The 19333-nt window shown below is 41.3% G+C and overlaps 1 protein-coding gene across 3 annotated transcripts in view; it reads left to right on the top strand.

Moving 5' to 3' along the window:
• SLC38A4 (solute carrier family 38 member 4) overlaps positions 1–14855 on the top strand; it is a 209610-nt gene extending 194755 nt beyond the window's left edge. For all 3 annotated transcript variants that reach the window (XM_038740866.1, XM_038740868.1, XM_038740867.1), the window contains exons 14-16: positions 8260–8404; positions 10361–10458; positions 14098–14855. In XM_038740866.1, the coding sequence (XP_038596794.1) occupies positions 8260–8404; positions 10361–10458; positions 14098–14199 (345 nt within the window). In that variant the 3' untranslated portion in view covers positions 14200–14855. The remainder of the gene's footprint in view (positions 1–8259; positions 8405–10360; positions 10459–14097) is intronic.
• The last annotated feature ends 4478 nt before the right edge of the window (positions 14856–19333 follow it).

Genomic DNA, 19333 nt, shown 5'->3' with positions numbered 1-19333 from the left:
AAGAAGTTTTTAGAAGAGAACAGTTGAAGATGGCCGTCAAGGGGGGAAGGGAGGGAGGGGGCGAGGACATTAAAAAAAGGTGGATTCGGTAGATTTAGAGAGGAGGCGAGAGATTTCTTCTGGAGTTACTACGGGGACCATAGGGACAGTGAAGAGGGTGGAGGAGGAGGGGGAATTGGAGAGGAGCAAGGGAGATCTTAGGGAGATAATTCATTCATTCATTCATTCATTCATATTTATTGAGCGCTCACTGTGTGCAGAGCACTTTACTAAGTGCTTGGGAAGTACAAGTTGGCAACATATAGAGACGGTCCCTACCCAACAGTGGGCTCACAGTCTAGAAGGGGGAGACAGACAACAAAACATAAACAAAATAAAATAAATAGAATAGTAAATATGTACAAGTAAAATAAGTAGAGTAATAAATCTGTACAAGCATATATACAAGTGTTGTGGGGAGGGGAAGGAGGCAAGGTAAGGGGATGGGGAGGGGGAGAGGAAGGGGAAGGAGGAAGGAGATCACGCTTGATGGTTTCAATTTTGTTGATTCATTCATTCAATCGAATTTATTAAGTGCTTACTGTTTGCAGAGCACTGTACTAAGCACTTGGGAAGTACAAGTTGGCAACATATAGAGGTGGTCCCTACCCAACAACGGGCTCACAGTCTAGAAGGGGGAGACAGACAACAAGATAAAACATGTGGACAGGTGTCAAGTCATCAGAATGAAAATAAAGCCTAGATAATAATAATAATATTTGTTAAGCACTTACTATGTGCAAAGCACTGTTCTAAGTGCTGGGGAGGTTACAGGGTGATCAGGTTGTCCCACGGGGGGCTCACAGTTTTATTCCCCATTTTACAGATGAGGTATCTGAGGCACAGAGAAGTTAAGTGACTTGCCCAAAGTCACAGAGCTGACAAGTGGTGGAACTGGGATTTGAACCCATGACCTCTGACTCCAAAGCCCTGGCTCTTTCCACTGAGCCATGCTGCTTCTAGATGCACATCATTAACACAATAAATAGAATAGTAAATATGCACAAGTAAAATAGAGTAATAAATCTGTACAAACATATGTACAGGTGCAGTGGGGAGGGGAAGGAGGTAGGGTGGGGGGGGTGGGGAAGAGGAGAGGAAAAAGCGGGGGTTAACCATGTCATTAGGGGAAAGAGATGGTGGTCGGTGGGGACAGACAGAAAGGAGGTATAAGAAGGGAGTTTATTGTCTGGAACAGCTGGTGGGACAGTGGGAATGGAAGTGAATTAGGAAGGAGAGGTATTGTTGTCGGGCATGGAGAGGGCCAAATTGAAGCAAGTAAGAATGAATTTAAGGTGGACAAGGTCAGAGAGAGATATCTGGATTTTCTCCAACAGCTCTCCACAGTTCAGGCCCAGGAGCAGAGGAAGTGGAGTATGCAGGTGATCCAGGATTGCAGGTTACTGGTTAGAGACTGACAGCAAGATAGGGGAGCAAGGGAGGTCAATTCATTCAATCACATTTATTGAGCGCTTACTGTGTGCAGAGTACTGGCTGTACTAAGTGCTTGGGGGAGTATGATACTACACAATAAACAGACATTCCCTGCCCACAATGAGCTTACAGTCTGGGTGGTGTTTCATTAAGTATTTATATGTTTGTATATATGTATATATGTTTGTACATATTTGTTACTCTATTCATTTATTTATTTTACTTGTACATATCTATTCTATTTATTTTGTTAGTATATTTGGTTTTGTTCTCTGTCTTCCCCTTTTAGACTGTGAGCCCACTGTTGGGTAGGGACTGTCTCTATATGTTGCCAACTTGTACTTCCCAAGCGCTTAGTACAGTGCTCTGCACACAGTAAGCACTCAATAAATACGATTGATGATGATGATGATGATGATGATTTACTCTGTGCCAGGCACTGTACTAAGTACTGGGGTAAATATAGGGGAATCTCACGAGATGCAGTCTGTATCCTATACAGGCTGACAGTGTAAGAGTTAGGGGGAAAGCTGCAGTGTTAGAAGTCAACCTGAAAGGGTTGGAGTTCAGTTTGTATCCAAAGAGAGATCTTGTGGCCAGGGAACATGTCTACCAACTCTATTGTATTGTGCTTTCCCAAGCGCTTAGTACAGAGATTGACGGATCGATCTTGGAACAAATGTTCCAAGTGATGGGGCCCTTTCAATCGATCAGTGGTATTTATAGAGAAGCAACGTGGCTCAGTGGAAAGAACACAGGCTTTGGAGTCAGAGGTCATGGGTACAAATCCCCACTCCACCACTTGTCAGCTGTGTGACTTTGGGCAAGTCACTTAACTTCTCTATGCCTCAGTTACTTCATCTGTAAAAATGGGACTTAAGACTGTGAGCCCCCCGTGGGACAGCCTGATCACTTTGTAACCTCCCCAGCACTTAGAACAGTGCTTTGTACGTAGTAAGCGCTTAATAAATGCCATTATTGTTATTATTATAGAGCAATTAGCATTTACTAGGTACAGAGCACCATTCTAAGCACTTGGGAGAACACAATACAGTAGAGTTAATAACACATAAAGCTTACAGTCTAGAGGTGGCAGGGATCAGCCAGCCCATCGTGGCCTAGCGGATAGAGCACAGGCCTGGGAATCAGAGGGCCTGGGTTCTAATCCTAGCTCTGCCACTTCTCTGCAGTGTGACCTTGGGTAAGTCACTACTCTGTACCTCAGTTCCCTTAACTGTAAAATGGGGATTAAGACTGTGAACCCCAGGTGGGTCAGGAACTGTGTCCAATCCAATTTTCTTGTTTCGACCCCAGTGCTTAGTACAGTGCCTGGAACATAGTAAGCATTTAGCAAATAGCACAAGCATTATTATTATCATTGTTATTTTCATCCACATGGACCCACAATCAATCCATCGATGGTATTTATTGAGCTCTTACTGTGTGCAGAGTACTGTGGAAAGTACAAAACAACAGTTTGTAGATTACAATCAATCGTATTTATTGAGTGCTTACTGTGTGCAGAGCACTGTACTAAGCGCTTGTAATTACAACAAAATTGTTGTAATTAAGGTAATTACAACAAAATTGTCCACAGCAGAGGGACAACTCTGCCCATGCTGTCTTAGACAACAGCAGCTGCAATGCCACCCTTCCCGTTTCTCGCCACCCCAAGACCCTAGGCCTTGGGCCCACATCTTCTTCACTTCCCAACAAAAATCCTGAGTGGAGCCGACAATTCAAACTCCAGGTACAGGCTGTGCCATCCTATTTTCTCTCTGTAGAGAGTGAGAGGAGGATGAGTCATGTCTGGGCACGGAGGAAGTGAGGGGTTAATAATAACAATATTGGCATTTGTTAAGCGCTTACTGCGTGCCAAGCACTGTTCTAAGTGCTGGAGTAGATACAAGGTAATCAGGTTGTCCCTCATGGGGCTCACAGTCTTAATCCCCATTTTGCAGATGAGAGAACTGAGGAACAGAGAAGTGAAGTGACTTGCCCAAAGTCACACAGCAGACACAAGCTCAGTGGAAAGAGCCCGGGCTTTGGAGTCAGAGGTCATGCGTTCACATCCCGGCTCCATCACTTGTCATCTGTGTGACTTTGGGCTAGTCACTTAACTTCTCTGTGCCTCAGTTACCTCATCTGTAAAATGGGGATTAAAACTGTGAGCCCCACGTGGGACAACCTGATCACCTTGTCACCTCCCCAGCACTTAGAACAGTGCTTTGCACGTAGTAAGTGCTTAATAAATGCCTTTATTGTTGTTGTTGTTACTGGAGTCGGAATTAGAACCCACGACCTCTGACTCCCAAGCCTGTGCACTTTCCACTGAGCCACAGGTCAGGGGAGAAGAGGAAAGGCGATTGTTTAAGTAAGGGTCAGAGCCGTGCACCCTAAATTTTGTTCAAACAATCAGTCAGTAGAACAGAGAGCGAGTTGGGAAATAGGTGAAGAGAGCGGATCCAGCGTTCAGAACAGTGCTTTGCACATAGTAAGCGCTTAACAAATGCCACCATTATTATCTGATGGGAGAAGCTGTGGACAGCTTTGAATTGGATGGACATCCCTGCCCATTATGCCTTCAGAGTGTCTAACAATGTACAGGGCATAATCGGGAAGGGCAAATAAAACAAAAGCATACTTTTGCCATTGGTCTGCTGTGTCGCCTTGGACAATTCATTTAACTGCCAGGCGTCACTGTCCTCATCTGTAAAATGGGCATCAAATGCCCGTTATCTCCTCCACTTTGACTGTGAGCCCTGTGTAGGACAGGCCTGTGTCCTAGAGGGGAAGCGACATGACAAAGTGGCAGAGTGCCAGTCTAGGTGCCGGAGGACCCGGTTTCGAGTTTGAGCTGTGATTCTAACCTGTCGTGTGACTGTGGGCAAGTCGTTTAACTTCCCTGTACCTCAGTTTCCTCGTCTGCAAAATGGGGTTAATAATTCTTGATTCCTCTACCTATACCTCCCAGGGACCTTGTGAAGGTGGAAATGAAATAATGTGAGAGCACTCTGGGAATAAGAGTGCTAAAGGAAACCAAGTCAGCATTTAGTACAGTCCCTGGCTCATAGTAAGTGCTTGACAAATACCATTAAAAAAAATATCTGATTACCTTGTATCAACCCCAGAGCTTAGCACTGTGCTTAGCACATAGCCACTTAAGTATTATTTGTATTATGATTACATCATTTTATTAATCCATAGCAACTAGAAAGCTGTCAACAGTTCAGGTCATTAAATTTTTATGAACGACATAGTAATGCTGATGAAGAAGGTTCAGAAATGAATTTTGGAGCGGATCGAAGACTGGAATAGCTTCTGATCGAGGATAGACTGAAGAGATTATCAATCCTCAGACTGAAGAGACAAAGTCTGACACGACTGACGTTTACAGAGTCAGGAAGGTTGTGAATAGAGTGAACACAGAATTGTTGAACCCCAAATCCCACAATATCAGGACTAGCAGCCGGCCCTTGAAACTTGATCAACACGGTTCAAAATGAACAAAGGGAAACTCTTTCTTCTAACAGTACTTCACATTGGTTACCACAGGAAGTTTCGATCAATCGATCGATGACATTTACTGAGATTTTACTGTGCTCAGAGCACCATATTAATCACCTGGGAGAGAATATTACAATACAGTTGACAGCCATGGCCCCTACCCACAAGGAGCTTCCAGTCTAGAGGGGGAGATAGACATTAAAATGAATTGTGGATATGATCATGAGTGTCGTAGGGGTGAAGGTGGACTGAGCGCCAATATCCTAAAGAGTCCAGATCCAAGGGCAGAAATTACAAAGATGGGAGAGGGAGTCGGGAAAAGGGAGTAGAGCCACCAAAAGCTTCAAGATGGATTGGACTAAATTCACAAGAGATGCATACTTCGATATGAGGGAAAAGTTGAGGTATAAGAAGTCTCTAGAAGGGTTAGACAGAAGCCCATATGATGGAATTAACAAAGGGAAATGTCAGTAGCCTGGCTGCCATGTACAGGACTCTGCAGACGGTTGTCAAGCAGAGGAATTGTGATGATCTCCCTTCCAAGTAGCCTGTACTAAGTGCTGGGGTAGATACAAGCTAATTAGGTTGGATAGAGTCCGTGTCCCACATAGGGGTCACAATCAAATCCCCATTTTACAGTTAAGGCAACTGAGGCACAGAGCAGTTAAGTGAATTTCACAAAGTCTCACATCACACAAGTGGCAGAGCCGGGATTTGAATTTGTGTCCTTCTGACACCCAGGCCCTTGCTCTATCCACTAAGCCATGCCGTGCAGCTCTGGGTGGTTCATTGGTCTGTTCCTGGAATGGTATTTCATGTATTCTTATGTTCCATATGGAGTGCAGAGAGAGACCTTCATGTTACAAATTCCTACAGTCACTACTCCATAAATAGTCAGGTCTTTGGCATGACAACTCTGCCCCAGTCTCTCTGTGGGCTTTGACGTACTTAACCAGCTTTCTTAAACTACGTGCACTGAAGATGAAGCAAGTGCACATGGGTACCATCTCTGTTTTGGACTGTCATTTAAACACTTTTAGAAACAACATGAGAAGCAGCGTGGCCTAGTTGATAATAATAATGATGGTATTTGTTAAGCTCTTACTATGTGCAAAGCACTTTTCTAAGTGCTGGGGAGGTTACCAGCTGATCAGGTGGTCCCACAGGGGGCTCACAGTTTTAATCCCCATTTGACAGATGAGATAACTGAGGCATAGAGAAGTTAAGTGACTTGCCCAAAGTCACACAGCTAAGTGGCAGACCTCTTGACTCCAAAGCCCATGCTCCTTCCAATGAGTCATGCTGCTTCTCTAAATCTAGATAGATAATAATAGTAATTGTGGTATTAGTCGAGAGTGTACTATGTGCCAGGCACTGTACTAAGTGCTGGGGTGGATAGAAGCAAATCAGATTGGGCATCGGGCTAGAGCATGGGCTGAAAGTCAGAGGACCTGGCTTCTAATCCTGATCCTGCCATTCCTGTGCTGTTTGATCTTGGGCAATCATTCCATCAATCAGTCATATTTATTGAGAGCTCACTGTGTGCAGAATACTGTACCAAGCACCTGGGAGAGGACACTATAACAATATAGCAGACACATTCCCTGCCCACAATGAGACCCCCTCTCTGGAGGAGAAGATAGGCATTAATTTACATAAATAAATAAATTACGATATGTACATAAGTGCTGTTGGGGCTGGGAGGAGGGATGAATAAAGGGAGCAAGTCAGCGTGATGCAGAAAAGAATGGAAGAAAAGGAAAGGAGGGCTTAGTCAGGGAAGGAACCTTCTTGGAGGCGATGTGTTTTCAATGAGTCTTTGACGGTGAGAACAATTGTCAGATAACTTCTCTGTGCCTCAGTTATCTCATCTGTAAAATGGGGATTAAGACTGTGAGCCCCATGTGAGAAATGGACTGTCTTGTATCTACCCCAGAGCTTAATACAGTACCTGACCCATAGTAAGCACTTGAATACCATAAAAAAACATGCAGTTTTCACCCCTGCACAAAGAAAACCCAGAAAAAAAAATGAAAGTAGTCTTTTCCTGGTTAAATTGAATAAGCATTGATTTCAGATCAGCAGTCAAAATGTGTAGGCTGCAGAATAAAACTATTGAAAATCATTTGGTTTCCTGTTTAATCTTTTAAAGCCATTTGTCAGTCACATGTTCATAATTTGCACAATTTTGAATTTTTCAGCGTTTACAAAATTACCCTGCAACTTTTGCCAGAGAATCTGTTTTTACCACTATAGAAATAAATTACCTCCCAAACCTAAACAGATGGCCTTAATTTTAGGTAGAACTGCATGAAAAGAATGTCACATTTGGAACTGCAAGTAACTCCGTCCAAAATTTAGTATTGCTCATACGTGGTTTCAAAAGATTTTTAACATTTTTGTTGTCTTCTAAACAAATCCACATGCCCATTCAGAGAATTGAGAGACTTAAGAACTAACAACCAATTATAAACTAACAACTTAGTGCCTAAAATCAATTCCAGCACTTCTGAAAATGAAAAGTCTTAGCTGGACAGAAAAAATACTCTTACTGAAAGAGCAATATTCCAGTGCCATTAAGTACAAAAGTAGCTTCAAATTCTCCCAAGGATGGGAAGGATTTTTAGCTTTTTATCAAGTGGTTTGAACATAAACTGAACTACCTCCACACACCGGATCTGTTTATCCAGTTATTTCAGTGTAACATTATCTACTGTTGCCAAATGGAGCTGCAGTGTGACCTTTTACCTACTTCTCTCCACAAGCACAAGGGAAAGAAATGGTATTAAAAGTGTCCTATAGTTTTTGGTCTCGGAATACAAGTGGGGACAAAGGACAGAGAAGATTTTTAAGGATACTTTATATTTTTTAAATGATCTTATACTCATAAATCTAATTTGAGGACAATTTAAAATTCCTTTTTTTCTTCCATGCAATGCCCCAGTAGATCTATGTATGGACAAGGCCAACTCAGTTATATTTTCATTGAGTTTTTAAAATATATAAAGAAAGGTTTGAAATGCATCGCACTACTTTAATTCAATCTCATCATTGATTTCCATAGCACAGAAGTAGCTTCTCGAAGCCAGCAGATTCTGGGATCAGACAGCTAGATGAAAGAGGAAAATTGAAAAAAAAATATACCTTCCAGTGATTGAAGTACTATTCAGATCTCGACAGAAAAAATACTTGAAAGTGTTATGTATTCAAAATGTTGGAAGAGAGAACCAAGCTAATAACCGATTCATCTAATTCTGCCTTTTTGTGTTTCCCTCCTAGATTCGAACATCAGTGACCACATTGTTATTTCCCAAAAGGCCTTTCAGTTGGATAAGACATTTCCTGATTGCAGCTGTCATTCTTGCACTTAATAACGTCCTGGTCATTCTTGTGCCAACCATAAAATACATTTTTGGATTCATAGGTAGGTGTCAGGGGCTGTTTTAAATAATTGAGTCACGCTGTAGACTTTCCTTCAACAGAAGGAAATAAAATAGAAGTCATCACTGTAAGCAGTACTGTACAGTCATCTGTCTCCAGGATTCACCAAATATGTCCTTTAGCCCACCCATCTGAAATCTAGCTTGGGATCAGCCTGATCTGTTCCCCTATAAGTACCCTGGGAATTTTCCAAGCTGAGAAACCCTTCATAAATCAAGGTAGCTACAAGAGAGATGCAGCATGGTGTTCATTCAGTCATTTATTGAGCACTTACTGTGTACGAAACACTGTACTAAGCACTTGGGAGAGTACCATAGAGCAATAAATAAAACAGACACATTCCCTGCCCACAGTGAGTGGATAGATCCCAGATCTGAGAGACAGAAAGACATAGGTTCTAATCCCCACTCTGTCGCTCGACTGCTGTGTAACCTTGGGCAAGTCACTGTACTTCTCTTTGCCTCAGTTACCTCATCTGTAAAATGGAGATTAAAACTGTGAGCCCCATGTGGGACAGGGACTGTGTTCAGCCTGATTAACTTGTATCTACCGCTGTCTCACATGAGGCTCACAGTTTTAATGTTTTTTTAAAATGGTATTCATTAAGCCTTCCTGGAACATAGTAAGTGCTTAATAAATACCATAAAAAAGATATGGAGGGTCACCAGAAGTCCTTTTTGTGAGTTATGCAAGGATCAGGCTGTCATGATCGATCAATCAAAAACAAATCACTCGCTCAGTGTTTACTGAGCACTTACTGTATGCAGAGCACTCTATTAAGCTCTTGGGAGACTACAGTATAGTTGATAGATACAGTCCCTGTCCTCCAGGAGCTTACAGTCTAGTGGAGGACACAGATATTGAAATCCAATAGGTGAGGCAATTGAGTATAAGGCTATTTTAATAATAATAGTATTTGTTTAGGTGCGTACACTGTGCCAGACACTGTACTAAGTGCTGGGGTGGCTATAATCAAATCCAGTTGGATACAGTCCTTTGTCCCACGTGGGGCTCACAGTCTCAATCCCATTTTATAGATGAGCTAACTAAGGCACAGAGAAGGGAAGTGACTTGCCCAAGTTCAAACAGCAGAAAAGTGGCAGAGCCAATAATTAGAACTCATGACCTTCTGACTCCCAGGACTGTGCGCTTTCCACTAGGCCATGCTGCTTCAATCATTTAATCGATTTATTTAATCACATTTATTGAGCACTTACTGTGTGCAAAGCACTGTATTTTAGGAGAGTATAGAATACAACAGACACATTTCCGGCCCACAACGAGCTCACAATCAATCACATTTACTGAGCGCTTACTGTGTGCAGAGCACTGTACTGAGAGCTTGGGAGAGTACAATATAATAGAATTGGTAGACACAGTTGCCGCCCACAACAACCTTACAGTTTATATGAGCTTATGTATATGTATATAAGTGCTTGCGTGTTGGGTATCAGAATTCTTAGTAGGTATGGACATGAGGTCAGAACTGAAATCAGTCAATCAATCAATCAATAAAATGTATTGAGAGCTTACTCTGTGCAGAGCACTGTGCGAAGTGATTGGGAAAGCACACTAGAGTTAGTTGAGATGATCCCTGCCCTAAAGAAGTATACAATCTCACAGGAGGGATAGACACTAAATGTTTTCTTCCCTTCTTTGGGTAGCCTTCATCATCATCATCACTGTGCTTGGGAGAGTACAACAGAGTTGGTAGATATATTCCCTGACCACAAGGAGCTTATAGTCTAGAGGGGGAGACAGACATCAATATGAATTCTGTGATATATGCCACTCATAAGTGTGTATTACTTTAGTACTTAGGTATATTAGATAGTTTTATATTTTGTGTCTGAAAGGTGCATGTGCTTAGCATGTATTCTGGTGTGTATTAACAAATCATTTATTGATATCCAGTGCTCAGCCATGTATTTCCTTTTAGGTGCATCTTCTGCTACACTGCTGATTTTCATTCTTCCGGCAGCTTTTTACCTTCGACTTGTCAAAAAAGAACCCCTTAGATCTCCCCAGAAAATTGGGGTAAGTCAAATTTTAGCCTAATCACTTATGCTTTTTTCTCATACTGACCAATGTTGTATTCACTTTTATTAAAGTTATATTTTTCCAGTAAAACTGATTATTATAAAATGTTGACAAGACCAAAATGAACCAAAAGCTAGGCCTGATCACTCAGCAGAATCAGTGCAATTCAAGGATTTGGAGATTATTTCATCCCTCGTGGAAAGAGCCTGGGCCTGGGAGCTAGAGGACCTAACTTCTAAACCCAACTCTACCACTTCCCTTCTGTGTGACCCTGGACAAGTCACGTGACTTCTCTGTGCCTCAGTTTTCTCATCCATCAAATAGACCTTAAATATCTGTTTTCCCTCTCACTTAGACTGTGAGCCCCATATGGAGCCGAGATTATGTAAGATCTGTATTTTGTATCTACCCCAGTGCTTACTACAAGCTTGGCAAATAATAAGCACTTAATGAATAGCAAAATTTTTAATTCTTAGTGTTATCATTATTATTGTAATTAGCATTAAAACATAAAGCTTTGTTTCTCTCTCATCACCATTCTACATCACCATTCTACACTAAGGCAGCTCTAAATCATCCCCCAGTCCAAAGGAGTCTAGAGAAAATCAGTTCGTTCTAAAGTCAAGTCAAAAATGGATAAGGAGACACAGTGTAGTCTTGTGAATAGAGAAAGTCCTGGGAATCTGAAGGACCTGTAATTTATTTATTGTAATCTGTAAATCTCTAAATCTGCAATTTATTTATTTGTATTGATGTCTGTCTCCCTGCTTCTAGACTGTAAACTCACTGTGGGCAGGGAATGTGTCTGTTTACTATTGTGTGACTTTGGGCAAGTCAATTAACTTCTCTGTGCCTCAGTTACCTCATCTGTAAAATGGGGATTAAGACTATGAGCCCCACGTGGGACAACCTGATCACCTTGTATCCTCCCCAGTGCTTAGAACAGTGCTTTGCACATAGTAAGCGCTTAACAAATACCATCATTATTATTATTACTGTAGTCTCCCAAGCACTTAGTACAGTGCTCTGCACACAGTAAGAGCTCAATAAATACTATTGAGTGAATGACCTGGGTTCCAATATCAGCTCCACCACTTGTCTGCTGGGTGACCTTGGGCATGTCACTTCACTTCTCTGTACGTCAGTTCTCTCATCTGAAAAGTGGAGATTAAGACTGTGAGCCCCACGTGGGACAGGGACTGTGTCCGCACCAATTTGCTTGTATCTACCCCAGCACTTAGTAATGTGCTTGGTACATAATAAGAGCTTAACAAATACCACAATTATTGTACATTCACTATTAAGTAGTATAGACCAGAACCCCTGTACCAAAATCAAACTGGACCGCATTAGACTGTGAGCCCATTGTTTGGTAGGGACCCTCTCTATATGTTGCCGACTTGTACTTCCCAAGCGCTTAGTACAGTGCTCTGCACACAGTAAGCACTCAATAAACATGATTGAATGAATGAAAGAATTAGAGCACGGGCTTGGGAGCCAGAGGTCATGAGTTCTAATCCCAGCTCCGCCACCTGTCAGCTGTGAGACTTTGGGCTAGTCACTTAACTTCTCTGTGCCTCAGTTACCTCATCTTTAAAATGGGGATTAAGACTATGAGCCCCACATGGGACAACCTGATCGCCTTATATCCCCCCCAGTGCTTAGAACAGTACTTCGCACATAGGAAGCGCTTAACAAATGCCATCATTATTATTATTAATTCAATCACATTTTTTGAGTGCTTCCTGTGTGCAGAGCACTGTATTGAGTGCTTGGGAGAGTACAACAATAAACAGACACATTCCCACCCCACAAAGAGCTTACAGACTAGATGGGGGGAGACAGATATCAATACAAGTAAATAAATTACAGATATGGACATAAGTGCTGAGGGGCTGGGAAGGGGGAAGAACAAAGAGAGCAAGTCAGGGCAACGCAGAAGAGAGGGGGAGAAGAGGAAAGGAAGGGTTTAGACTGGGAGGGCCTCTTGCAGGAGATGTACTTTCAATAAGCCTTTGAAGCAGGGGAGAGTAATTGTCTGTTGGATTTGAGGAGTGAAGGCATACCAGGCCTGAGGCAGGACGTGGGCCAGGGGTTGGCAGTGAGATAGGTGAGATTGAGGCACAGTGAGAAAGTTGGCATTATTATTATTAATAATAATAATAATAATAATAATAATAATAATGGCATTTATTAAGTGCTTACTATATTCAAAGCACTCTTCTAAGCGCTAGGGAGGTTACAAGGTGATCAGGTTGTCCCACGGTGGGGGGCTCACAGTCTTAATCCCCATTTTACAGATGAGGTAACTGAGGCACAGAGAAGTTAAGTGACTTGCCCAAAGTCACACAGCTGACAACTGGCAGAGGCAGGATTTAAACCCATGACCACTGACTCCAAAGCCCGTGCTCTTTCCACTGAGCCACACTGCTTCTCCGTTATTAGAGGAGCGAAGTGTGCAGGCTGGGTTGTAGAAGGAGAGTAGCAAGGTGAGGTAGGAGGGGGCAAGGTGGTGGACTGCTTTAAAGCCAAAGGTGAGATGTCTTGTAGGCAGGAGGAAATGTGAGACTGTGGAGGTAGGGAGAAATCTGGTCTGGAGATGTAGATTTGGGAATCATCTGCAGAGAGTTGAGGTAGTTGATGCCGTGGGAGTGAATGAGTTCTCCAAGGGAGTGGGTGAACATGGAGAGTAGAAGGGGACCCAGAACTGAAACTTGAGGGACCCCCACAGTTAGGGGATGGGCGGCAGAAGAGGAGCCCTCAAAAGAGACTGAGAATGAGAGGCCAGAGACATAGGAGAACCAGGAGAGGACAGCATCAGTGAAGCCAAGGTTGGACAGTGTTTCCAGGAGAAGCGGGTGGTCGACAATGTCAAAGGCAGCAGAGAGGTCGAGGAGGATTAGGATGGAGTAGAAATCATTGGACTTGGCAGGAAGGAGATCATTGGTGACCTCTGAGAGGGCAGTTTCGGTGGAGTTAAGGTGGGGAAGAAGCCATTGGAGAGGACACAGTTGAAGATGGCTGTTAGAGAGGGAAGAAGAGAGGGGGCAAGAGTTTGGATATTAGGACAACTCAGCCCCAAGCACAACTAGTTTCTGAACCCAGGGGAAAGGGCACTGAGCTTATATATTTGTGTTACCCCACAATTTTAATAGGAAGATGTCATTTTGATGCAAAAGTAAGGTGACTGATAAAAAATCTAAAAATCAATCAATCATATTTATTGAGCACTTACTGTGTGCAGAGCACTGTACTTAGCACTTGGGAAGTACAAGTTGGCAACATATAGAGACAGTCCCTACCCAACAGTGGGCTCACAGTCTAAAAGGGGGAGACAGAGAACAAAACCAAACATACTAACAAAATGAAATAAATAGAATAGATATGTACAAGTAAAATAGAGTAATAAATATGTACAAACATATATACATATATACAGGTGCTGTGGGGAAGGGAAGGAGGTAAGATGGGGGGATGGAGAGGGGGACGAGGGGAAGAGGAAGGAAGGGGCTCAGTCTGGGAAGGCCTCCTGGAGGAGGTGAGCTCTCAGTAGGGCCTTGAAAGGGAAGAGTAAAAGGCAAACTTCATGTCACCCACTAAATTTCCTTCTGAACTATTCTTGGTTTTCAATTTCAGGCTGCAGTTTTCCTGGTAGTTGGCATCATCTTCATGATCGGAAGCATGGCTCTCATTGTAATTGACTGGATCTACAATCCTCCAAATTCCAAGCATCATTAACTCAAGGAAAAGGAAAAAAACTCTTTACCCCATGGAAATGGTAGCAGGATGTGCTCCAAAGACTTTTTGTCATTTCAATGGGAACGTTATCCGTGGAAAATAACAAGATTCCAAAGACTTTCACTAGTAATATCACTAGAAACCTGTGGAATATTAAACCATTATTTACACCAAGGATGGTTGTTGATATATTAAAAACCTGTGACGAAGAGTCGTTCGCAGGTTTCACTAGAGTAATGTGTGTGTGTGGTAAAGATGTGTTTTTGCTGCTGGGAGAAGGGTAACTGCCGTATACCAGCCATCAGGAGATAGCCTTTTTCCACTATTGTGATAGCAGCAATTCTGAGACAATGAAAAAAATAATACTGTGGTGGCCATTTAAAAAAAAAAGTCATCTGGCGCCTTTTCTAACTGAAATATATCAGCATGGTTTATGATCTGCACTGTTGTACAAAAAAGGTCAGGAGCCTTAGTCTGAAATATCCAGTCATGATCTTTAAGGAAATATGATCACCATTGTATTCAGCCTGTCGGTGAAGCTGAGTTTTTTAAGTCTGTTAAACCAAAAATCGAGTTTTTAAAAGTCTGTAATCTTCAGTCAACTGATGTCTGAGTTTTTGAGACCTTATTGAATAAAGAGAGAGGCTTTACTTATATTACCAGTCTACCTGAGTAGGTGTTGTTTTATAGCTAAAACTGCCTGTTCTGGAAACATCTGGCTTGTAGACATCAAAGTCCTCTTGTCGTAAGTGTGAACGAACTTTATGTCGTTGAACAAGTGCAAATCTGCTCATACACTTGTCTTCCATTCTAACTCAAAGGGTTTTTAGGAGACCACAAAGCATGTGGAAATACACTATCCAGTATTGTTTGATACATTTTTATTTGCTAAACATTCAGTGCAGGAAACTGTGATTTGCTATATATTTATGTATATATATATATATATATATATATATAATCCTATTCTGTAGCCATTGGAAGTTTAATGTATGATGCATTATTTTTAATTTTTTTACATGTGTAGCTTTTGTGTGTTTTCATAGCCACAAGACTTTATACTATTTTGGAAAAAAATAATAAGATTGGTGGGCTGAAAAAAGTTCATTTGTATATATCTGTCCAGTTGGAGAGCTTTACATTTTAAAATCCACATTACTCACTAAGTAATAATCCTCTAAGATGTTTACAGTGCCATAATTGACCACCCAAAGTCAGACCCTTATGTTTTTTTTCCTCAAAAAAAGGGCAATGCTTTCAGCTATAAGATGGTCTTTCCATTCAGCATTCCTAAAATGGGATCCATTTTAGTTTGCAAATATTCACCGACAATGGTTCAACCAAAAATATGAAGTGCTTCACTATGAAAATAGAGGCTTTAAAATTAAAACTGAATATCAATTCTTCATTTTTACCATCTCTGATAATCAGCAGAGGAGAATGTGAGTTTATAGAGAATACCCACTCTGTTTAGGGCCTGCTTTTTCACCTCTTTTTTGAAAGAGTGAAGATGAACATCTATTGTACAATTTTTAATTGTATTTGAGAAGAGTCAGACAGAGGTTTGTTTAATGTAAAGTAAATTATTGTTAAATAGAGAGATCCATTTGCTACTGTAAAGTATTCTCTGAAATTAAAGTCCTTTAAAGCTATATCTTTCAGATACTACTTTCAATACAAACCCATAGAATTTCCCAGAGATGACCCATTTGGCAAGTGAGGAACTATGGTTCATTTCATTTTGGAAGTGAAGTCCTACCGAGCGGCTACTGCAACTTTTGGGTTAGCATCTTGTTAAGAATACGATACTCGAAGGACCCTGCCCATTTTTGTATACTGACTATGAGCTCGTTGTGGGCAGGGATTGTCTCTCTTTATTGCTGAATTGTACTTTCCCAAGCGCTTAGTACAGTGCTCTGCACACAGTAAGTGCTCAATAAATAGCATTGAATGAACTGAAAATATATAAAAATTAGCTGAGGCAACAGGAGAGCCTTCAGATGCTGAAAGTGGCCTTTGATCTAAACTAATTAAAACAAATTTGATCAAGACATCAAACCAAAAATATGGGTACAGACAGGTCTAGTGTTTTGTTTTACACTTGAAATTAACTCGGAAGAGTTATAATTGTAAAAGATGCAATCCTCAAATGCACTATTTGATTACAAATAGTAAACTATATCATTTTTGTCATGGTCAAATCATTTTTCATGTCATGCAGAATTGGAATTAACATACTGCAGGACGGGATGTATTTAGTATTACATATTGATTAATTGAACCCCATTTATAGATCAGCTGAAATTTTATTTTGTTTCCATTTGTAAAATGGTTCAATGTATTGGGTTTTTTTATAAAAGAAAAATCTATATATTGATGCATATAATAAATGAACTTTTGAAAAGAGTACAGAGTTCTTTATGTCTGATAAGAAAAGCATTGTGATAGTTTTTTTGTGAGGGAGGTAAAGAAGCACTGTCTTTTCTATTTTGTTAGTTGTCTGCCAATTTCAATTCTGTCTGAGAAGAATTAGCAATGTATGTGGCCAGTCCAGCCAATAAAGTTGCTTAGTCTTACAGACCAAGTAAGAATTTCAGAGCAAGTAAGAGTTTAAACCCAAGCACAGAGAGCTAATTCTATTTCTTTCATGGACACTTGTTAAAAGAGGAGGGGAGAGAGAGAAATAATATTGGGTCTAGAAAACTTCTTCATTCACTTGCAAGGCAACAGTGCAGTTAGATACAAGGGCAGAACAGAAGGAAAATGCAAGCATAGGAAAGGGGACAGAAAGCAATGAAAACCGTCCGGGAGGGGCCAGATGGTAAATTTGGCATTTTTGACACTATTTCTCTGGCTCAGAAATGATGTCAAAAATGCCAAAGTCTCCAGAAATAGTGGGGCAAATCATAAATGTCGTATAATATTTTAATGAAGAACACAAAGACAAACCATTCTGACCTGAGAAAATGGTTCTGGTTGCAAGGATAGTAATAAATACTAACTATGGCTTCTGTTAAGCAGGACTATGTGCCAAGCACTGTTTTAATTCCTGGGACAGATCTAGAAGGACCAGATCAAATCACAATCCCTAAGTAACTGGGTAACAACATGTGAAAATTTATTAAGTCTGAAGGCTGATACCAGGACAATAATAACAATATTTTTTAAGCTCTTACTATGTGCCAGGCACTGTACTAAGCTCTGGGGTGGATACAAAAGTATAATAATAATATTTGTTAAGTGCTTTCTATGTGCCAGGCACTGTACTAAACACTGGGTTAGATACAAGCTAATCGGGTTGGACACAGTCCCTGTCCCATGAGGGGCTCACAGTCTCAATCCCCATTTTATAGATGAGGTAACTGACACACAGAAAAGTAAAGTGCTTTGCCCAAGGTCACAGAGCAGACAAGTGGCAGAGTCAGGATTAGAACCCATGACCTTCTGATTCCCAGGGCCACACTCTATCCACTACCAAGCAAATCGGGTTAGGCACAGTCCCTGTCCCACATGGGGCTCACAGACTTCATTCATTCATTCATTCAATTGTATTTATTGAGCGCTTACTGTGTGCAGAGCACTGTACTAAGCTCTTGGGAAGTACAAGTTGGCAACATATAGAGACGGTCCCTACCCAGCAGCGGGCTTACAGTCTAGAAGGGGGAGACAGACAACAAAACATATTAACAAAATAAAATAAATAGAATAGTAAATATGTACAAGTAAAATAAATAGATTAATAAATATGTACTTAATCCCCATTTTACAGATGAGGGAACTGAGTCCCCGAGAAATGAAGCGACTTGCCCAAAGTCATACAGCAGACATGTGGCAAACCAGAATTAGGACACATAACCTTCTGATTCCCAGGCCTGTGCTCTATCCATTATGCCATGCTGCTTCTTGAGTTACTTCCCAGCCAAGATGATAATAATAATAAACATCATCATCATCATGACATTTGTAAAGACCTATGTGCCACACACTGTACTAAGCGATGGGGTAGATATACGTTAAAGTTGGACACAGTCCCTATCCACATAGTGCTCACAGTCTTAATCCCAATTTTGTGAATGAGATAAAGAGAAGTGAAGCAACTTGTCCCAGGTCATTCATTCTGGAGCAGGTGGAGGGATTAGGATTCCCCTGAAGAAACTCTAGATTCAAATGGATTTCAGCAAAACGTTGCCTATGTCATCATCATGTTATGACACATCCTCAGTATGACACAGTGTCACATGTGTCTCAGTGAACGGTCTGTGTGTCTCACGTGTCACATGTGTCTCATAATGCAACGGTTCACGATACAGCCACTCAATTATGGGATGCCTCTGGGTGTCCATCAGTATGCTGCATTATAGGATGAAGGAGAATCACAGAGCTAAAGAAATGCAACAAAACTCAAAGGATCATAAGCCACGCCTAAAAAAATACAGCTTCTTCCTGTTCCATTATCTCCTGCAGCCCGGGGAAATTAGCAGGATTATCTGGGTCTTTTTTTTAACCACGGTTAGAACTAAAGCTTCCCACTTTAGATTTAAACCAAACTAGATTTAAGCCAGAGGGAAAAGGGAGAAGCAGAAGGGCTGAACATTTAAATGATTGAAAAACACCTTTGCTTAAGTGAATTGTATCATCCCTCAAAAAGTGGAGAGGAGGTGGTGGGGGTGGGGAGAAGCTATTATCAACTGTGTTTGGATAAAATCACATTTTGTAAATTTCCAACATTCCATTCTAATAAAAACCGGTAGCCATTAACTGGGAATGACTTTGGATCCAAACAAGTACAAGTTCACATTTCTATTTTTTTTTTTTTATAAAGTTCTCTAACCACAAGTTTTGTGGACAGAAATCAAAGGTACAGCAGACCCTGTCTGGTAGCTTCCAGCCGCTCCTGGCAAGGAAAATAAACCTAGATCGAAAAATGCTGGGGCTTTTGTTTCTTAAAGAAAACAAAGGTTCAAGTCTAGCAAACCCCCTCCAATTCTCTTTCATTTAGCTACCTTCCTCCCATAGTGAGGGGAACACACTGCGCAGATTTACACTGCATTCGGGGAATTAAATAATCTGATCTTTTTCCAAGTCACAGATAAATAAACCAGGGCCAGAAATCACATGGTAAATAAGGGGTAGG

This window comes from Tachyglossus aculeatus, chromosome 2 (assembly GCF_015852505.1).
Source record: "Tachyglossus aculeatus isolate mTacAcu1 chromosome 2, mTacAcu1.pri, whole genome shotgun sequence".
NCBI classification, from domain to species: domain Eukaryota; kingdom Metazoa; phylum Chordata; class Mammalia; order Monotremata; family Tachyglossidae; genus Tachyglossus; species Tachyglossus aculeatus.
This window is presented reverse-complemented; position numbering and strand designations above follow the sequence as displayed.